Source organism: Chiloscyllium punctatum, chromosome 4 (genome assembly GCF_047496795.1).
Source record: "Chiloscyllium punctatum isolate Juve2018m chromosome 4, sChiPun1.3, whole genome shotgun sequence".
NCBI classification, from domain to species: Eukaryota; Metazoa; Chordata; class Chondrichthyes; order Orectolobiformes; family Hemiscylliidae; genus Chiloscyllium; species Chiloscyllium punctatum.
In genome coordinates, this window is record NC_092742.1 from 104,457,010 (window position 1) to 104,478,533 (window position 21,524).

Below are 21,524 nucleotides of genomic sequence, written 5' to 3' on the forward strand. Positions count from 1 at the left end.
AGTCTTCAGCCAATTCGATTCACCCGTGATATCAAGAAACAGTTGGAGGCACTGGATTCTCCAAAAAGCTCTGGGCCCTGATGACATTCCAGCAAAAGTACTGAAGACTTGCTGCTCCAGAACGTGCTGCTCCCCTAACCAAGCTCTTCTGGTACAGTTAGAACATCTACTCAACAATGCGTCCTGTACACAAAACACAGGACAAATCCAACCCGGCCAATTATCGCTCCCTCAATCTACTCTTGATCATCAATAATGGAGGATGTCATCAAGCAGCATGTGTTCAGTAATGCTCAGTTTGGATCCCGCCAGGGCCATTCAGCGAAATGGACAAAAGAGCTTAATTTCATAGGTGAGGTGAGAATGACAGCCCACAACATCAAGGCTGGTTTTGATCAAACGCAGCACAAAGGAGCTGTGGCAAAACTGGAATCAGGGTGTAAGCTCTCTGCTGATTAGAGTCATGCATGGCACACAGGAAGATGGTTGTGGTTGCTGGAGGCTCTTCATCTCAACTCCAGCACATCTCTGCAGAAGCTCCTCAGGTTGGTGTCCTAGGCCCAACCATCTTCATCTGCCTCATCAATGACTTTCCCTAAGTCATAAGGTCAGATGTTGGGATATGTGGTGGTGAAGGCAGATAAGATAGAGGAGTTTGAGATTTTTAGATAAGCACATGAATATGCAGGGAAAGGAGGGATAAGGACCAAGGGCAGGCAGAAGGGATTAGTTTACTTTGGTGTCATGTCAACACAACATTGTGGGCCGAAGGGCTGCCTCATCAATGACTTTCCCTAAGTCAGAAGGTCAGACATTGGGATGCTCGCTGATTATTATACAATGTTCAGCACCATTCATGATTCCTCAGATACTGAAGCAGTCCATGTTCAAATCTAACAAGACCTGGGCAATATCCAGGCTTGGCTGAAAAGTGGCAAGTAGCATTCACACCTCACATAAGCCAGTCAATGACTGTTTCCAATAAGAAACAATATAACTACTACCCCTTAACATTCAATAGTGTTACCATTACTGGATCATAGAACATAGAACAATACAGCACAATGTTGTGTTGACATGACACCAAATTAAACCAATCCCTTCTGCCTGCCCTTGGTCCTCATCCCTCCTTTCCCTGCATATTCATGTACTTATCTCAAAATCTCAGACTCCTCTATCTTATCTGCCTTCACTATCAAACTGGCAGTGCATTCCAGATTCCTACCATGCTGTGAGAAAGAACTTGCTTCTCATATCTCCTTTGAACTTTCCCCCTTTACATGAATGCATGTCCCAAGTATTAGACACATTTCAAATGTCTGGGAAAAATATTCTGATAATCAACACTATCTATGCATCTCTTCTATTAAGTTTCCCCTCAGCATATGTCGCTCCAGAGAAAACAACCAGAGTTTTTCTAGCTACTCCTTATAGCTCATACCCTCTAATACAGGCAACATCCTGGTAAACCTCTTCTGTACCCTCTCCAAAATCTCTACCATGCTTCCTGTAGCAACCAGAATTGAACGCAATACTTGATGTATGGCCTAACCAAAGCTTATAAAGCTACAACATGACATTCTGATTTGTGTACTCAGTTCCCTGACCAATAAGGGTAAGCATCCCACATGCCTTCTTTACTATCCTTTCTACTTGCATGACCATTTTCAGGGAGTTATGGACTTGAACCCCAAGATTCCGCTGTTCGTCAATGCTGTTCAGGGTCCCGTCATTAAGTGTATACTTTTCCATAATGCTTGATTTTGCAAAGAGCAGCACCTTACACTCACCTCAATTAAACTCCATCTGCTATTTTGTTGTCCATACCTGCTGTATCCATTGACAGCATTCTACACTATTCACAAGTCCACCAATCTTCGTATCATCTACAAATTTACTAATCTACCCATGGACATTTTCAACCAAGTCATTTATATATATCACAAACAGGAGAGGTCCCAGTATGGATCCCTGTGGAACAGAAGTAGTCACAAACATCCAACAAGGAAAACATCCTTCCACCACTACCCTCTGCCTTCTTTGGGCAAGCCTATTCTGAATCCACATGGCCAAGTTCCCATCCATCTTAATCTTCTAGAACAGCCTACCATGAGGGACCTTGTCAAAAGCCTGACTAAAATCCCCCACTATCAACATCCTTGGAACGACCATTGACCAGAAACTCAACTGGACTCACCACATAAACACAGTGGCCATAAAATTAGGTCTGAAGCTAGAAATACACAGAGTAACTCACCTCCTGAAACCTCTAAGTCATAAGTCAGGAGTGTGATCGAAGACTTCCCATTTGCCTGGATGGATGCCGCTCCAATAACACAAGAAGCTTGACACCATGCAGGACAAAGCAGCCTGCTTAATTGGCACCACATCGACAAACAGCAACTCCCTTTAACACTGCCATTCAGTAGCAGCACTGTGTACTATTTACAAGATGCACTCCAGAAATTCACCAAAGAGCAGCACCTTCCAAACTCATGACCACTTTCATGTAGAAGGACATGGGCAGGAGATAGGTGGGAACACCACCTCCTGCAAGTTTCCCTCCAAGTCATTCACCATCTTGACTTGGAAATATATCACCATTCCTTCACTGTCACTGGGTCAATCCTGGAATTCACTCCCTCAGGGTATTGTGGGTCAACTTACAGACTTCAGCGATTGAAGGAGGCAGATCACCACCACCTTTTGAAGGGCAACTAGGTACGGGCAATAAATGCTGGCCAGCCAGAAATGTCCACATTCCACAAGTGAATTTTTAAAATTGTGAATCTAAGTCAAGTGTTTTAAATCTAAGTAAAGGTAATTTTAAGAGTACAAAGGTACATCTAGCTAAAGTGAAAGGAATAGGTGGAGATGCAGTGGGGATAGGTGAAGACTGGTAGAGGGTACAACCTGGTTGGTCAATGGGAGGAATGAATCCGGTTGGTGGCAGAGAGCAGTGGAAGGGATGGGGAGAGGCTGTGAAGGGAGTCAGGGGATGGGGAGGAAGGTACGTTATTTGTTATATCTTGTGGATTGTCCTGACAAGACAAAAGCTTCAGTAAGATATTACAGCAATACTCAAGATCTGGATTAGCAAATGACCAGGTAAAACATAAAAATCATTTTCTCTCAGACAGTGCACAACCAACCTTGAGTTCATTTTGAAGTAACATTTCTGTTAGGCTTCCATCTTTTTCATCGCTTAAAGAAGGACTGGAGTTTCGCTGCAAAACAACATTGATTATTTTTGCTTTTGTGCAAAATGGATTGAACACATCCTCCAGGCATACAACTAATGGGATTATGGTGAGACAGTACTCACAGTGTTGGGTTGAAACTAAAAATGGCCATCACAATAGTGAAGTCAAATATCTTATTAAAATCTAGTTGAGTCATCTAAGAACATTACTGTAACCTGTTAGTTGGTTTAATGAGAAGAATTGCTCTACATTTGAGGTTTCAGAATAAACCTACATTTCTAACCAGCATGAATCATGTTACTTCAAAGTCAAACAACACAAAATTGAATGAATTTAGATTATCCCTTGCCATTGAAGAACAATTCCCTAGACTTGTTCCTCATTTAAATTCTCCCAACACTTTTCACCCTTACCCCAAATTATTTTCTCTCTTCACTGTTGGTTTTACTCAGTCATGCCTCCCACTCCCTCAAGTCACACAGTCCCAATGAAGACCAATTCCTGGATACCAAATCTTAGCTGTCATCACTTGAGGGAATGTTGCATTGGTGAGGTACTATCCTCCAGTTCAGGCAATGACACGGCACGGCCCCATTCATAGAAGGGCAAAATGTATTCCTGGCCAATCTATAATCATCAAACAATACCACTAGACAGGAGCAAATTACTGCAGATGCTGGAATCTGTACTGAAAACAAAAAATGCTAGTAATCACAGTGGGTCAGGCAGCATCCATGGAGAGAAAGCAAGCTAATGTTTCGAATCTAGATTACTTTTCATCAGAGCTAAAGTGAAGTTTCGAGGAGGCAGCATTTATGCAACAGTTGAGGGGTGGGGGCAAAGTTGGGATTGGAGTGTTGGGTGAGAGAGGATGTTGATAGTTTAGATTAAGTGATCCAAATGTGAGAATGGCAGAACAACGGTGTGTCTCTGCCAGACTAGGAAGAACAGGCCATCTTACTGGGGTAAGGGAAAGGGAGAGAGGACATGGTGACAGAGAACGTAACAAACAAAGCTAAGAAAGGGAAGTAATGGGTTTACAATTTGAAGGTGCTGAACTCACTAAGTTCAGAAGTTGTAATGTGCCTAGTCTGATGAGATGTTGCACCTCCAGTTTTCATTGTGATTTGCTGGAGCATTGCAGCATACCCAGGACAGACAAGCAGGAATGTGAGCAGGACACTGTGTTAAAATGATCAGTTATGGAAAGATCAGGGTCATGCATGCGTGGACCAGAGGTGTTCTGCAAAGTGGTCACACAGTCTGCATTTACTTTCTCCAACGTAGAGTAGAGCACATTGAGTGCAGCGAATACAATACACAAGATTGAAGATGGTGCAGGAGATGTTGCTTCACCTGGAGAGACTGTTTAGTCCGGTGGATAGTGAGCAGGGAGGACATGGAGAGGCAGGTGTTGCATGTCTGCGGTTACCTGGGAAAGTGCCATGGAAATGGGCATGGCGTTAGTGGTCGAGGAATGGACTAGATATTACCAGAGTGAATGGTACCTGTGAAATGCAGACAGAAGATGTGTTTGTTAGTGGTGTTCTGTTGGAGTTGTTGGAAATGGTGGAGAATGATCCTTTGCATGGGAAGGCTGGTGGTATGAGAAGTGAAAACAAGGGGGACCAGAACACACTGTTGTGAGCGATGGGAAGGGTCAAGGGAGGAAGCACAGGTGATACGTTTGATGTACTTGATGGCCCTGTCAACCACAGTGGGCAGGAAACCACAGTTATGGAAGAGGGAAGCCATTTGAGCAGCACTGTTTTGGAAGGTAGCATCATCAAAACAGATACTATGTAGGGGAAGGAACTGGGAAATTGGGAAGGAATCCTTGAAAGACATGGGGCTGGAACAGCTGTAGAGAAAGTAGCTATGGGAGCCAGTGGCTTTGTGGTGGATGGCAATGGACAGTTTATTCCAAGATATGGAGACGGAGAGATCAATGAAAGGAAGGTAAATGTTGGAAAATGAAGTTCAAAATCACACAACACCAGGTTATAGTCCAACAGGTTTACTTGGAAGCACTAGCTTTCGGAGCGCTGCTCCTTCATTGGTTTGTTGTGGAGTACACAATTGTAAGATACAGAAGTTACAGCAAAACTTTACTGTGTGATGTAACTGAAATTATACGTTGAAAAATACCTTGAGCATTTGTTAAGTCTCTCATCTGTTAGAATGACCATGTTAGTTTCACTTCTTTCAATGGTAAATCACAAAACGCTTTTTAAAAGTTAAATACTCAGATTAACTTTAACAATTGGTGTCAGCCCAGATAACGTGTTGAAGGTGTTAGCCCCCTGTGTGCTGTTGTCTGTGCCATAATGTTTAGACTGATCCTAATCTAAAAAAATGAGTTAACAGAATCTTACATGGACCCATGCAGTTTTTGAGCAAAGTACAATGTAACTCTGCAAGTACAAATTCACCCTACAAGAGAGAGTGTGTGTGTGTGTCTCTGTATATGTGCGATAGTGGTCACCTGTAGCATGACATGAACCCAAGATCCCTGTTGAGGCCCTCCCTATGGTACCAAACTTAGCCATCAGCCTCTGCTCGGACACTTTTCACTGCTGCCTATCCCGAAGTCCGCCTTGGAGGATGGCCATCCGAAGGTCCGAGGTCAAATGTCCTGGACCGCTGAAGTGTTCTCCAATGGGGAGGGAACACTCGAGTGTACACACACACACACACACACGCACACACACACACACACACACACACACAGACCCTTTACACTCACTCACATGCACATACACTGTCTCTCACAGACACTCAGAACGCCCCACCCCAGACACACACATACTTGTGGGGTGAATTTGTACTTGCAGAGTTACATTGTACTTTGCTCAAAAATTGCATGGATCCACGTAAGACTCTGTTAACTGATTTTTTTTTAGATTAGGATCAGTCTAAACATTATGGCACAGACAACAGCACACAGGGGGCTAACACCTTCAACATATTCTCTGGGCTGACACCAATTGTTAAAGTTAACCGGAGAATGTAACTTTTAAAAAATGTTTTGTGATCACATATGAAAGAAGTGAAACTAACATGGTCATTCTAACAGATGAGAGACTTAAACAATCGAGATATTTTTCAATTTCAATTTTATAATTTCAGTTACATGACACTGTAAACTTTTGCTATAAATTCTGTGTCTTACAATTGTGTACTCCACAACCACCTGATGAAGGAGCGACGCTCCGAAAGCTAATGCTTCCAATTAAACCTGTTGGACTATAAGTTGGTGTGGTGTGATTTTTAACTTTGTACACCCCAGTCCAACACCAGCATCTCCAAATCATGTTGGAAAATGACAATGCAAAAGTCATTGAGGGGTGGAAACTGGAGACAAAATGAACAAATTTTCAAGGTCCAGGCGGGAGCAAGAAGTGGCACCCAAACAGTCATTGATGTACCGAGAAAAGAGCTGTGGGGTGGGGTGGGGCCAGTGTACATCTAGAACTAGGATTGTTCCACATACTCCATGATGAGATAGGCATAACTGAAACCCATGCAGGTGCCCGTAGCCACACCTCTACCCTCAACCTCCCCCTACTACCCCAAACATAAAGAGGACAGAGTTCTCCTCATCCTTGCATTCCATTCTAAATCCAATGCATTACCCTCTGCCATTTTTGCCACCTGCAGTCTGACCCCACCACCAAAAAGATATCTCCTTCCCCAACCCGCTCCCTCCGCAACTCCCTCATTAGGTCCACACTCACCGCTAACCTCTTCTCTATAACTGGCACCTTTCCCAGCGACCACAGGAGGTGCAACACCTGCCCCTACACCTCCCTCTTACCTCCGTCCAAGGCCCCAAAGAATCATTCAAAATCCGGCAGACGTTCACCTGCATCCATTGCTCCTGATATGGTCTCTTCTACATTGGAGAGACTGAGTGCAAACTCAGGGTACATCTATGGTTTGGGCGGCACGGTGGCACAGTGGTTAGCACTGCTGCCTCACAGCACCAGAGATCCGGGTTCAATTCCCGCCTCAGGTGACTAACTGTGTGGAGTTTGCACGTTCTCCCCGTGTCTGCGTGGGTTTCCTCCGGGTGCTCCGGTTTCCTCCCACAGTCCAAAGATGTGCAGGTCAGATGAATTGGCCATGCTAAATTGCCCGTAGTGTTAGGTAAGGGGTAAATGTAGGGGTATGGGTGGGTTGCGCTTCGGCGGGGCGGTGTGGACTTGTTGGGCCGAAGGGCCTGTTTCCACACTGTAAGTAATCTAATCTAATCTAATCTAACCTATGGTCCACACGCTCCAATAAACCCCACCTCCTATTTGCCAGCCATTTCAACTCCACCTCCCACTCCCCCTACGATATGTCCATCCTGGGCTTCCTCTACCATTAAAATGAAGCCACACATAAACTGGGAGGAAAAACATTTAACTTCCACCTGGGGAGCTACAACCTTATGGCCTCAACATAGAATTCACCAGCTTCCAAATCTCCCCACTCCTCACCTCATCCCAACTCCAGTCCTCCCTCTCTGCCACGCCCCCTTGACCTGACCTAACCTGTCCATCTTCCTTCCCACCTACCCACTCCACCCTTCCCAGGGACCAATCCCATTCACCTCTTACGTGCATCCACCTATCACAACCCCACCTACCTTTCCCTTTCCCCAGCCCCAGCCCCACTCCCCTCCCCCAATTTATTTCTCAGCCATCTTCCCTCTCCCCAGTCCTGATGATTGGTCCTGCCCAAAACATCAACTCTCCTGCTCTTCTGATGCTGCTTGACCTGCTGTGCTTTTTCCAGCTCCACATTTTTTCGACACAAGATATAGGAGCAGAATTAGGCCAATCAGCCCATCGAATCTATTACCCCATTCAATCACGGCTGATACATTTCTCAACCCCATTCTCCTATTGCTATCTTAAATATGCTCATGATTTGGCCTCCTCAGCCCTCTACAGCAATGATTAACCACAGATTAACCACCCTCTGGCTGAAGAAATTTCTCATCTCAGTTCTAAAAGGTCACTCCCTCACACTGAGGCTTTACCTTTTGGTCCTAGTCTCTCCTATTGTTGAAAGATCTTCTCTATGTCTACTCTATCCATGCCTCTTAGTACTCTGTAAGTTTCATTGAGATTGCCCTCATTCTTCAAACTCCAGGTGCAGATCCAGAGTCCTCAACCACTCCTCATATGACAAGCCTTTCATCTCCAGGATCATTCTCGTAAACTTCCTCTGGACCCCCTCCAATGCCAGCACATCCTTCCTTAGATATGGAGATATCTGCTCAATTTTCCAAATGCCCTTAAACAGAGTCCCATGGTCTGACTGTTCATGTGTTTCCTTGCCTCATTTGTCCCTATATTCCTAATACTGACCCCTGTGAGACTCCACATGACCCAGACATACAGTTGGAAAACACCCCTCAACCATCACCCTCTCCTTGCTACCACTTAGAAAATTACAAATCCAATTTACTAAATTTTCTTGGATTCCATAGGCTCTTTCAGTTTCCCATGTGAGACTATCAAAAACCTTGCTGAAATCCAACCAGACTATGTCAAAGGCATTGCTCTCATCTACACACCTGGCCGCCTCTTTGAAAGGTTCAGTCAAGTTGGTCAGACATAACTTCACCTTAACAAAACCATACTGACTGTTCTTGATTATTCCCTGCCTCTCCAAATACAGATTAATTCTGTCTCCCAGAACTGCTTCCAATAGATCCCCCACCATCGAAGTTACACAGGCTAGCTTGTACTTTCCTGGTTTATTCCTTGCTCCCTTCTTGAGTAACAGTATCACACTGGCTGTCCTCCAGTCCTCTGGCACCTCACCTGAGGCCAGAGAGGTAATGAAAATCATTGCCAATGTCCCTGCTATTTCCTCCCTTGCCTCATTCAATAGCTACACTTCTAAGCAATTCCCCAGCCGTCAAACACTTTACACCATCCTGATTATGTGAAATCTACTTTATAAATGCAAGTCCTTCTTTCTTTCTTTCCATGATTGTTTTGATATAACTTGTCAACTACAGGGAAAGCTAAACTCACCCAAGACTTTGACTGTGACTGTCCAGTTAATCAAAAACACCCACCAAATTAGAAGTAAAACCCAGAAAACAGGAAAAGGAGAAGTGACATTACATACCAATTTTCCTCAGATAACGAGACAAAAAGCTGAGAAAACCATCTCAATTTATGCTCTTGTGAAATGTCTCGAAAATTCTACAGCCTTATGTAAACTGCATTATGTAGACATACATACTTGTTACTGTTATCACAAACAAGGGCAATGCACAATGCATCAAATGGCCCAGCATCTGATTTCATGATCAAGAACAGAGGAGAGTTGTTTTTATCCATAGTTCCCAGAACTCAGGGTTGTACATAAGTCTCCAAGGGAAATAGAGCTAATATTTAATTATTATGTCCTTGAGAAATTTTTACCAAACTATAGACAAGACAATAATTTATCTGATCAGGTGTGATTTATATAAAACTACTGCAAGCTTTATTAAAATACAGTCATTATTAATGTTTAACTTACTGTTTACTCTTTGATTTTAATGGAGAATGTTTCACTTACTAATTCAAAACTCATCAGCATGGCTTTCAATCGATCAATTTCCTCACGCAGTTCTCTAATCAATTTTACATTAGCATCCTGAAAAATGTTAAGGGGACTCAACATTAAATTACACAATACACTTTATATACAAAACAATTCCAATTTAGAAATACAATGATTCCATTTATTGTCATTGCATTTTTTTTCTCTTTTTGTCGAAAAAATCTTACACTAGCATAGGATTTCATTGTTGCTTGTATAATGCTTAGGGAACTCCTGCTTTAATCATTCCATCAATAGCAGCAATGCCTTCAATTATCTTGGGCTAAAGCTGGAACTATCTTCCTAAACCTCTCCATCTTGAGCTTTTTTAAGCTGGTCCTCAACACCTAGCTCATTGGCCAAGCTTTTGGTCACCTGCTTTAATCCGCTTATGTGAATTAATGTTAGATTCTGTATAACACTTTTGGATGTTTTATATTATAAGATGCAATAAAAAATGCAAGATGTCGTCAGTGCCACATTTTCAGTATCTTTCTCAGCACCCTTTTTCATGTGTTAGCAGGTTATCGAACTGAGGGCGTCAGAAGTAAGTCTGATTCTAAACTCACCGATTGCTCATGATCCATCAAGAGTGAATGAAACGTGGTCAGAAAATCAGAACCAGGTCTGATCTTTCTTCTCTTGAGCTCAAGAGTGCTCACTTGGCCTGAATATGCCAGCATGGGTCAGTTCCGTATTCAACAAAGCAACTTAAAGCAACTAATCAAATTGAGTGAGATATAATATTAGAGCTCGAATGTAATAAACTGATAGATAGCCATCAATGTCTCACCTCATTCACTCGTGGTTTATTGATAATATTCTTTGCATGTGCTGCATATCTTAAGGTGCTGATTGTTTCACTGTAACTTGTGCTTGCAGGAGAGATTGCTACAGTCAAAAAACATAGGATGTGATGATCATGATGCAAATCAGAAAGAGACAAATAAAAGAACAAAAGATCAATATAAAGTAAAGCAAAAGGTTTGCAAAAGCAGATTACTACAACAGTTTATTAGAAAAGCAGCTTTCACTTTTGGAAGCACTTTGCAGTGTTTCAATATTTATAATCCATTATGGTACTGCTGCAGGATACACTTGAAACAGTAAACAAACTGGGTAAAGATCTATAAAAATGCTTCAATACTTAACGTTTCAAATAAACCCAATAATATCTTTCAAAAATATAATCAATAATTCAATATGATGAGCACTGTAACTTTTAATCCCCTTTTTTCAAAAAAAAGGAATTGCAAATGACAAGCTTGAAATAACACAACTGAAACATTGCTAACTATTGCATTACCAGATGCAATATTTCAGAATATGTTTGAGCTTTTGATGAGCAAAGAGCAAAATAATCCTCGCCCACTTGCATGTGACTAGGTCACAAGATGTCAGCAATGTAGAAGTGCAAATAATCTGGCTAATACATGTTGATCAATCTTTTCTCATTAATGCCTTTGAAGGGCCACAGGTTTACTCATTTGTATGTGCTTTCTTAGTGGTTTTCACACTCACTATATATCCTCCTTCAATTTAAGTAAAGAATAACATCAGATTAAAATTAGCCTGACACTAGAGTGTGCTGGACCAATATTCCAGAGGCACTGCAATGCTACTGTATTCCTGAGCAAAACACACTCAACACATTCAAGCATAAAAGCAGGTTTGCCTGCTCCACCAACACCGTACCCCCATGTTACATTTTAGCATACTCCACCTAGTGTCTAAGTTTTGATATGATCGAGATTTTATTCAAAGTTTCATAAAGAGGAGTCTAGCTGCTGACTATAACCATTGGATTGCTAAGAGATGCATTAGAGAATAGACTACTCCTACTGGTAGGAATTACTCAGGTAAAGATGCTGAGCAACTTGAATGTGACAAAACAATGCAACATAGAGGAGGAATGGTGACAAAAAGGGGAATAGAAAGATAAGATCATGCAACATAGAATATGTGAAAGTTAGTGACTTAAATTGGGTTTCTAATCTCAGCAACTTTCCTGGAATAGGTGTGAATATTAGAGTCACCTATTCCTACAGCACCGAGACAGGTCCTTTGGCCCAAAATGTCGGGGCGGCGGGGTGGCTCAGTGGTTAGCACTGCTGCCTCACTGCGCCAGGGACCCGGGTTCGATTCCAGCCTCGGTCAACTGCCTGGAGGTTGCACATTCTCCCTGGGTCTGCGGGGGTTTCCTCCAGGTGCTCTGGTTTCATCCCACCATCTAAAAATGTGCAGGTCAGGTGAATTGGCCATGCTAAATTACCCAGAGTGTTCAGGGATGTGTAGGTTTGGTGCATTAGTCAGGAGTAAATTGAGGGTAGGGAGAATGGGTCTGGGTGGGTTACTCGTCAGAGGGTCGGTGTGGATTTGTTGGCCCAAAGGGCCTGTTTCCACATTGTGGGGATTCTAAGTTTCTGGTCCATGACAACCAAACTGTATGTCAACGCCAACCTCATTTTTCTGCACCTGACCCATATTTTTAATCCTTTCCTATCCATGTATTTGTCCAAATGCCTTTTAAGTGTTGAAAATGTACCCGCCTCAACCACTTCCACTTAAGCTCATTTCATGTGTGTATCACCCTCTACGTAAAAAAAGTTGCCCCTCTTAATTATGGAGCACATTCCCTTGGATTTTCTCACAAACATGGTGCACCACACAACAGACCCTTATTTGATAAGGCAGGCAGCCCTTCTTGAGTTATTTGGACATAAATTTGTCTGCTATCTTAACTAGGGCATTTGTTTAACCAGGATGGTTAGGTTTGCTGAGCCCTGGGCCCTGACAGGGAGACTCCTGAGTTAGTACAGGTTTATATACAATGCTCCCATTTTTTTGGGGGAGCTTTGCGCCGAGGATTGTTATGTTATGTTCTTGTGTTGTTCTTTTGTTTTTTTAAGTCACTTACTTATTTATTGGTCTTGTTTTGCACAGTGTTTGTTTTTTTGTTTTGTTTTATAAGGTAGTTTAGTAATTAGTAGACAGTAGTTATACCATAATTTGCATTTATTTTTATTATACTGGTATTTGTTATATTTTTGTAAATTCAAAAAATGTTTTTTTTGTTTACAAAAAAAATTGCCCCTCAGGTTCCTTTTAATTCTTTCCCCTCTAACCTTAAACTGATCCCCTCTAGTCCTTGATTCCCCAACCCTGGGAAAAAGACTGAGTGCATTCACTCTACCCATGCCTCTTATAGTCTTATACACTTCTTTAAAGGTTCCTTCCCCCCCCCCCCCCCCCGAGTCTCCTATGCTCCAAAGGAAAAAGTCCTAGCTTGTCCAATCTCTCCCTACAATTCAGGCCATCGAGTCCTGGCAACATCCTTGTAAATTTCTTCTGTACTCTTTCCAGTTGAACAACATCCTTCTTATAGCAAGGTAACCAAAGCCAAACACAATACTCCAAGTGCAGCCTCACCAACGTCCTGTACAACTGCAACATAACTTCCCAACTTCTATACTCAATGCCCTATCTGATAAAGGCCAGTGTGCCAAAAGCCTTCTTCATTGCCCTGTTTACCTGTAACTCCACTTTCAGAGAACTGTGAACCCGAATTCCAAAATCCCTCTGTTCCACTACACTCCTTCATGCCCAACCATTCACCATGAAACTCTAACCTTGATTTGACTTTCCCAAATTCAAGACCTCACATTTATCTATATTAATTCCATTTGCCATTTCTCAGCCCAGTTCCCCAGCTGCGCAAGGTCCTGCTGCAATTTTTGATAACATTTCTCACTGTTCACGATACCGTCTATTTTAGTGTCATCAGCAAACTTACTAATCATGCCTTGTACATTCTCATCCAAATCATTCATTTGGATAACAGTAATTGGCCCAGCACCAACCCCTGAGGCACTCCACTAGTCACAGGCCTCCAGTCCGACAAGCATCCTTCCACTAGTGCCCTCTGTTTCTCATCATCAAGGCAATTGCATCCAATTTGCCAGCTGCCTCTGGATTCCATGCAATCTAATCTTTTGGAGCAGCGTACTATGTGGAACCTTAAAGGCCTTACTGAAATCCAGAGACTAAATCTACCACTCTGCCCTCATCAACCTTCCTGGTCACTTCATCAAAGAACTCAATCAAATTTGTGAGACATAATATCCCACTCAGAAAGCTATGTCGACTATGCCTAATCAAACCCCATCTTTCCAAATGCATGTATATCTTATCTCAGAGTCTTCTCAAGTAACGTACCCACCACAGATGTTATGTTTATTAGTCTATAGATCCCAGGTTCTTCTTTGCAGCCCTTTTTGAATAAGGGCACATCATTCACTACCCTATAGTCTTCTAGGTCCTCACCCGTGGCTAACGATGACGCAAATATATCAACTAGGGCCCCCATAATTTCTTCTCTAGCCTCTTGCAATGGTCTTGGATATATCTGGTCAGGACCAGATCATCTATCCACCTTCACACATTCTAATACATTCGACACGTCCTCGACTGTGATATGGACTGTCGCCAAGGTATCACCACTAACTTCCCCAAGTTCCCAAGTCATCATGTCTTTCTCCATAGTAAGCACAAAAGGAGAAATATTCATTGAGGACCTTGCCTATCTCCTGCAGTTCTCCACATACATGTCCACTTTGGTCCTTCAGAGGCCCTATTCTATCTCTAGTTATATATTTAAAGACCCTCTTGGATTCACCATAATCTTCTTAGCCAAGGCTATCTCGTGCCCCCTTTTTTCACTCCTGATCTCCTTCAGTAAACTCCCGTATTCCCTGTATACCTCCAGGGATTCCCTTGATCCCAGCTGCCTGTACCTGAGCAAGGGCCCCTCCTTTTTTCTGGTCAAAGCCTCGCCATCTCGTCATCCGGGGCTCGCTATTCCTGTCAAACCTTGCCTTTCACCCTCACAGGAACACAGACCTTGAACTCCAGCTATCTCACTTTTAAAGGCCTCCCACTTGCTGGAGGTGCCTTTGCCCACAAACAAACCACTCCAATCAACCCTTGCAGGGTCCTGTCTATTTCCATCAAGATGTGTCTTAACCCAATTTAGAACGTGAACTCGTAGACCAGTTTGTCCCTCTGCATAACCTTTTTAAAACTAATATAACTATGGTGACTGGTCCCAAAGTGTTCCCCCACTGTCACCTCTGCCCTATTTCCCAAGAGTAGGTCGAGTATTGCCCGTTACTGAGTAGGACCCTCTATATACTGCTTCAGGAAACTTTCCTGAAAGCACTTAACAAATTCCAACCTATCTAACACTCTGGCAGTCCCAGTCTATGTCAGGAAAATTAAAATCCCCTACTGTGACAACCCTATTGCTCCTACAATATCCTAAAATGTTCTCGCTGACCTCCAACATAGTAATGGTAGCAATTTCTCTTTGGTTTCTTCTGGCAATGGTTCAAACCTTGGACAAAGTTAGTAAGGAGAAATTATACACAAAGAATGAGATTAATGAGGAAATTTTTTAAATAATGTGTTCAAAATGTGCTCATGGCCAAGCTCTAGATTTCTCTCTAAATTTCTACACTGCTTCTTCTTTCTTAAAGGTACTCTTTGAAGCTACCACTTCCACTGATCTTTTAACCATCTATGCTATCCCCTTGTATAGCCCAGTCTAATTTTGCTTTGTAATACTTTTGTGACATGAGATGGGATGCTTTATTATCCTAAAGGTATTAGAGAAATACAAGTTTTGATGCTGATTCAGACAATTAAATACTGAACTCATTTTCTGACAAATTGATTTTTGAAAACGTCAATGATACTCACTTGCAATCATAATGGTTTTTGAATTTCCTCCAAGACTGTCCTTGAGAAGCCAGGTGAGGACAGAATCACGGTAAGGAACATAACATTGGCGTCTGCTGCTTCCTGAATATGCACTGGAATGGCTTCCAGAATCACCTTCGCTCACCATACTATTAATACTCTGGCAGCTGGTGGACATCTGGGAATTTTGTGCTGCATATTTGGAAAAGAATGTACAAATTGAGGAGAACTTACTTGCAATGAGACATCATCACGAGAGTTCCTTTAACTGAACAAAAATAAACTTGTGTTCTCAAAACAGCTAAAGACATGATTGCCTCAAACAGCAGGCTAAGAATTTGAATTCAATAAAGCCTCAATGTAAGCAGTTAAAAAGAAAAAGATTTCTCTTTAATATTGCATTTTTCACAACCTCTGGACATTGCTAAGTGGTTTGCAGTCAATGTAGTAGTTTTGAATTTAAATTTCTATTGTATGTAGCAAATTCGGCAACCAATTTATTCAGATAAATTGAACAGATAAATGCAAGGGCCATTCTGTCACTGAACAGGGACAAGAGAATATTATCTTGAATAAAATGAGACCCTTCTTCTTTTCAAAGATTAAACAGACAAAAATGAAGATACCAAGATAAATGTGATGCTTCATACACACCTGGTATTTGCTGGACAGCCTTGTTGCACACTCCTTATTTAAAGCAACAAACAATACATGCAGGATTAAATTAGTTTTCTGTGAAACTCAGACAAATGTCAAATTATCTATTAAAAAGCAACTTTTTGGTGAGTGCTTTTTAGTCTCGTCACTACTATTTGGCATTGCTTGACAGCATTGCAAATAAGAGACACCCATAAATGGATGAAACCCTTTTAGCTGGTTTCCAGCCTGTTGTTGTGAATACTCACCACCACGTATTAGGTTCTTCAGTCACAGGTTTGAAAATGATGGCAAAAACTCCAACTTGGAATAACATTTCCATTTAATTTTTTAGTTTTGTGTATGGCTTGTTCATGACCAAATATTAAGAGTTAATATTAAATATTAACATTTCTGGGGAGTGTTTCATTCCACTGATATTAAGCAGTTGAAGAAATGGGAGAAGAAATTATAACCCTTTTGTCTATGACTATACCTCACTTACCAAGAACTAATTATCTATGTTGAATCGTAGCTTTGATTTTAAAAATAAATTGATCTCTGCTGACTCTTGCTCTCTGATTCAACATTGGGTGCTAATCTTTTATTATTCATATAGCTATCTTGGAAGATCTCCTTTAAAATCACAAAATCTTGTTTAAGGGAAGCATGGAAAGTGCTATTTAAAGGTAGGCCTTTCTTTTCCTTACAAGAACGTCCTTTTGTTTTGTAATAACTTATATGATAATCTTAACATAAAATCACAGGTATGTCTAATTTTAAAAATCCTTACATTTCCAGATGACGTGTAAAGGTTTGTGGCAACATCTCACCTAAAGTGGAGATGACTATTCCCAGAGTAACCAGAGATTTGTTAATATTTGATCCTTCAGTGATTCTGTCCTTACAGAAATTTGGATCAGCTCTCTCACTGTAAAACATCAATTAAAGAAAAATAAACAGATCTCTTTGAAAGTCAGTAAGAATAAATCCTTAGTACCTTGATCAAAATACAACTAAAGCCGTTACGGGGCATAATTACATTTTTGTTTGAAACCTTCATGATTTATTCCAGTTTGTCATAACTGTAATATGCCACAATGTTTATTCTGTCAGATTCATAATGGCAATTCATAATCATGCCTTTCAGATACTTGAATATAGTTAATGATACAACATGCAAGTTCTTTAATGGAAAGCAATACATGCAAATGAAAATAAATTGCGAAGTGTTTTCCTTCTTTCACAATTACCTTTCTCTTTTGTCTAGCTGAGGGACACATGCAATATACTGAATTCTGTGTTTATTTTGTTGGGGAAACCGTAATAATTCCATGTTGAGATGAACTACCCATTCAGCAACTTCAGTGTGCAGTGTGAAAGAATCTCCCAAGGCACAAGTTCAATTAGTGGATGGTGATGAGATTTGGAAGGCCACCATCATAATTTAATTCCCTTATGCTCCACTTGTGGAGCAAGTGGTCCCATCTTCATTGGCACATCCTCAAGTTGTTGAGTTGTCCAGCTTTTCCAGAATAGGCTGAAACCAGGGACTTCAGTACTCAGACAAGTTACCACGTTGCAACTAGTTATACTTGCAATCATCAGGCAATGTTCCAATAAGAGGTAGGGCTGTCATCAGTTTGTCAGAGGTGGAGTGTTTTCCAACAGAGATACTGGCATTCCAGATGGGAGAAAGGTTTTTTTTTGCAGTTCTGTGTCAGTAGAAATTCTTTGTTACTGTCAGCTGATAACTGTCTTTGAGGAGGATGTGTTTGTTATGCAGCTTGACAGGGGGCAGGGAGGTTCAGTCCACACTAACACTGAAACCACTCAAGCAGTGTTGTCTCAATGTTCCAAGAAATAATCCTCATGACTTTATGGATATCTACAATGTTAATGTGGCCTCTCCTTTGGCAGGTTGAGGAACAGTACTCTGCTGTTGGGCAGACCAAAGTGAGTGGAGCAGCGCAAAATGTGCTGGCTCAGCTATTCTAACTGGTATTCCAATCAAACAGACATCCTGGAGGCGTTGACTAAAAACACAGTAGTTACAAGTGCAGGTCAAAGGGTAGGGCCCTGCAGAAAGTAACTCTCCTCCTGACTCCTCAAAGCCTGTCTACAAGGCACAATTGAGGAGTGTGATGGAAGTCTCCACTTGTTTCAATGAATGCAGCAACACTGTCTGCTTCATGAGCACTCTATCTCATGCCTTCAACATCCAACCCATCCATCATCAATGCTCAGAAGGAGCTGTGTGCAGCATTTATGATGCACTGCAGAAATTCACCAAAGATCCTTAGATAGCACTTTCCAAATCCACCACCATCTCCATCTGGAAGGTCAAGGGCAGCAGATACATGGGAACACTACCACCTGAGAGTTCTGCTCCAAGACCCTCGCCATTGTTCCTTGACTGTCACTGGCTCAAATCCCAGAATTCCTTCCCTACGGCATTGTGGATCCACCTACAGCACTTGCACTGCAGTGATTCGAGAAGGCAGCTCACCATCACTTTCTCCATCTTTAAGAGCCATTATAAATGGACAATAAATACCCACATCTCATGGAAAAAATAATAAATATGATTGAACCCTGGCCATCATGGTCCTGGCTCAAACAATAAATAACTCATTGATGCACTTAACAGCTCAGCTCTACAGGGTGTGCAGAGACAAAGGGGCCTGGAGAGAAAAGGGCTCATGTTCAGAGATTAAGATAAGGGAGACAAAGAAATGTTGCTCCCGTTAGTTGATGGTACAAGGATTATGGGAAATGGAATAAATGTTTTGGGCACACAGAGGAGTGTGAACAAGAATCTCTTTATGTAGCAAGTAGTAATGACCTGATACCCACTTGCAAGAAAGCACTGGAGACATGATTTTAAAAGGAAATTGGATGGGCAATTGAGGGAAAAAAAACTTTCAGGATATAGAGACTCAACCATGAAGTGGGACTGACCAAATTGTTCTAGAGAACCAGCATAGACTCAATGTGCTAAATGGCTTCTTTCAACACTGTAATGATTCAATAACGCTTGAGTAAAGGTTACTACGTTCAGCCAAGGTTCTGGATGGGAAAGGTTTACACATTGTTTGAGAATGGCTTGCTGGCACGGAGTAAGAATGCTCCCTCAGCCCACTGTTACCAAAAAGCCAGCAGCCACACATGCTCCAGCCCTACGCATGCACAAGGCTCCACTCATCAAAATCAACCCATTAATCAATCGGGAGATTGTGGACTGACAAAAAACTGTTATTACAGATTAGTCATCTTTCCTAATATACAAAATACCCAGTGACTCACCTGCCTGCCAAATCAACAAGGTTAATTTTGCTAACTATCTCGGATGGAAGGTGACTCTCCAATATTGCCTAAAATACAGAAATTGAGATAAATTATTTTACATTAACAGACATTTCGAGCAAAATCTTTGTATTTTAATTTTTTTAAAATCATAACACTGTTTAATCGGCCAATGTATCCATAGCAATACATACACAGGAACATAATGGACAATGAATCCCTCAGGCTAGCTCCACCATTTCATAAGATCACGATTGTTCTGTGTCTTAATTCCATTTATCTGTCTTTGTTCCATATCCTTCAAGACCCTTTCAGATTTGAAAGCTGCTATGGACATTCTGGGGACAATGGTTTCAGCTTTCCACCAATGGATGGATGAAGGAGTGCTTCCTGACCTCACTCATGAATGGCTTAGTTTTAATTTTATGGTTTTATTCCCCGCACTAGAGAGAAGCCTTTCATTGTTGAAACATAAATAATTCACCAATGACCTAAGGTTAAATTCTCGATAGGTCTTGTGATACGTTTTGACATACTACACCATGCATTCTATTTTATTTCCAACAGAACATTAAAATATTTCAGTCCAAACCAGAGCAGAACTTCAAACCTTATCTCTAGGAGGAGATGCCTCCTATTCAAAGCCAACATATTGCCACACAACATTAACCCTCTGCTAGTCCAACAGTTGGCACATATTTGTTAGGGTGAGGTCAAGAATTTCTGTCCATGTTCACAAGTCAACACGTTACAATACAGCACCAAGGAAAGTTACAAATGAAATGCAATCTTTTGTACACACTACTTACAAGATCTCTCTGGCAACAAAGAAAGGGATAACTGATGTCACCTGAGCAAACTGCTCTTAGTCTTGTTTTCTAACAATTCGTGACCACAAAATAAAACAAATTATAAGATTAGTTGTAAACAATATTGGTGCTGGGGTCTACTACTTTTCGTCATTTATATAAATGATTTAGATGTGAGCATAAGAGGTACAGTTAGTATGTTTGCAGATGATACCAAAATTGGAGGTGTAATGGACAGTGAAGGAGGTTACCTCAGACTACAACAGGATCTTGACCAGATAGCCAATGGGCTGAGAAGTGGCAGATGGATTTTAATCTAGATAAATGTGAGGTGCTGCATTTTGGGAAAGCAGATCTTAGTAGGACTTATTGGTCAAGTCCGAGGCAGTGTTGCTGAACAAAGAGACCTGGGAGTGCAGGTTCATAGATCCTTGAAAGTGGAGTCGCGAGTAGCTAGGCTTTTTCATGCTTTCCTTTATTGGTCAGAGTATTGAGTACAGGAGTTGGGAGGTCATGTAGTGGCTGTACAGGACATTGGTTAGGCCACTTTTGGACAGTTGCATGCAATTCTGGTCTCCTTCCTATTGGAATGATGCTGTGAAATTTGAAAGGGTTCAGAAAAGATTTACAAGGATGTTGCCATGGTTGGAGGATTTGAGCTACAGGGAGAGGCTGAATCGGCTGGGGCTGTTTTCCCTGAAGCGTCGGAAGCTGAGGGGTGACCTTACAGAGGTTTATAAAATTATGAGGAGCATGGATCGAATAAATCTACAAAGTCTCCTCCCTGGTATGGGGGAGCCCAGAACTAGAGGGCATAGGTTCAGGGTGAGAGGGGAAAGATATAAAAGAGACCTAAGGGGCAACTTTTTCACACAGAGGGTGGTACGTGTGTGGAATGAGATGCACAAGGAAGTGGTGGAGGCTGGTACAATTGCAACATTTATAAGGCTTCTGGATGGGTATATGAATAGGAAGGGTTTGGAGGGATATGGGGCAGGTGCTGGCAGGTGGGACGAGATTGGGTTGGGATATCTGGTCAGCATGTTCGGGTTGGACCAAAGGATCTGTTTCCGCGCTGTACATCTCTATGATTCTATGACTCTAATAAAAAAAGTGACTAAATATTGGTCTGAAAGGATGAAACTGAATTTTTTTAAAGAAACTATGAAACAATAGAAGCAGAGGGCAATAAGAACATTAAATCATTAACAAAAATAGA

General features: G+C 41.7%; 1 protein-coding gene across 2 annotated transcripts in view; it reads right to left on the reverse strand.

The window, feature by feature from the left end:
• stard9 (StAR-related lipid transfer (START) domain containing 9) overlaps positions 1–21,524 on the reverse strand; it is a 282,626-nt gene that overhangs the window by 87,674 nt on the left and 173,428 nt on the right. For both annotated transcript variants that reach the window (XM_072569468.1, XM_072569469.1), the window contains exons 10-15: positions 19,497–19,564; positions 17,024–17,121; positions 15,555–15,746; positions 10,591–10,688; positions 9,774–9,851; positions 3,153–3,227 (exon numbers count right to left, since the gene is read on the reverse strand). In XM_072569468.1, coding sequence (XP_072425569.1) covers positions 3,153–3,227; positions 9,774–9,851; positions 10,591–10,688; positions 15,555–15,746; positions 17,024–17,121; positions 19,497–19,564 — 609 coding nt within the window. The remainder of the gene's footprint in view (positions 1–3,152; positions 3,228–9,773; positions 9,852–10,590; positions 10,689–15,554; positions 15,747–17,023; positions 17,122–19,496; positions 19,565–21,524) is intronic.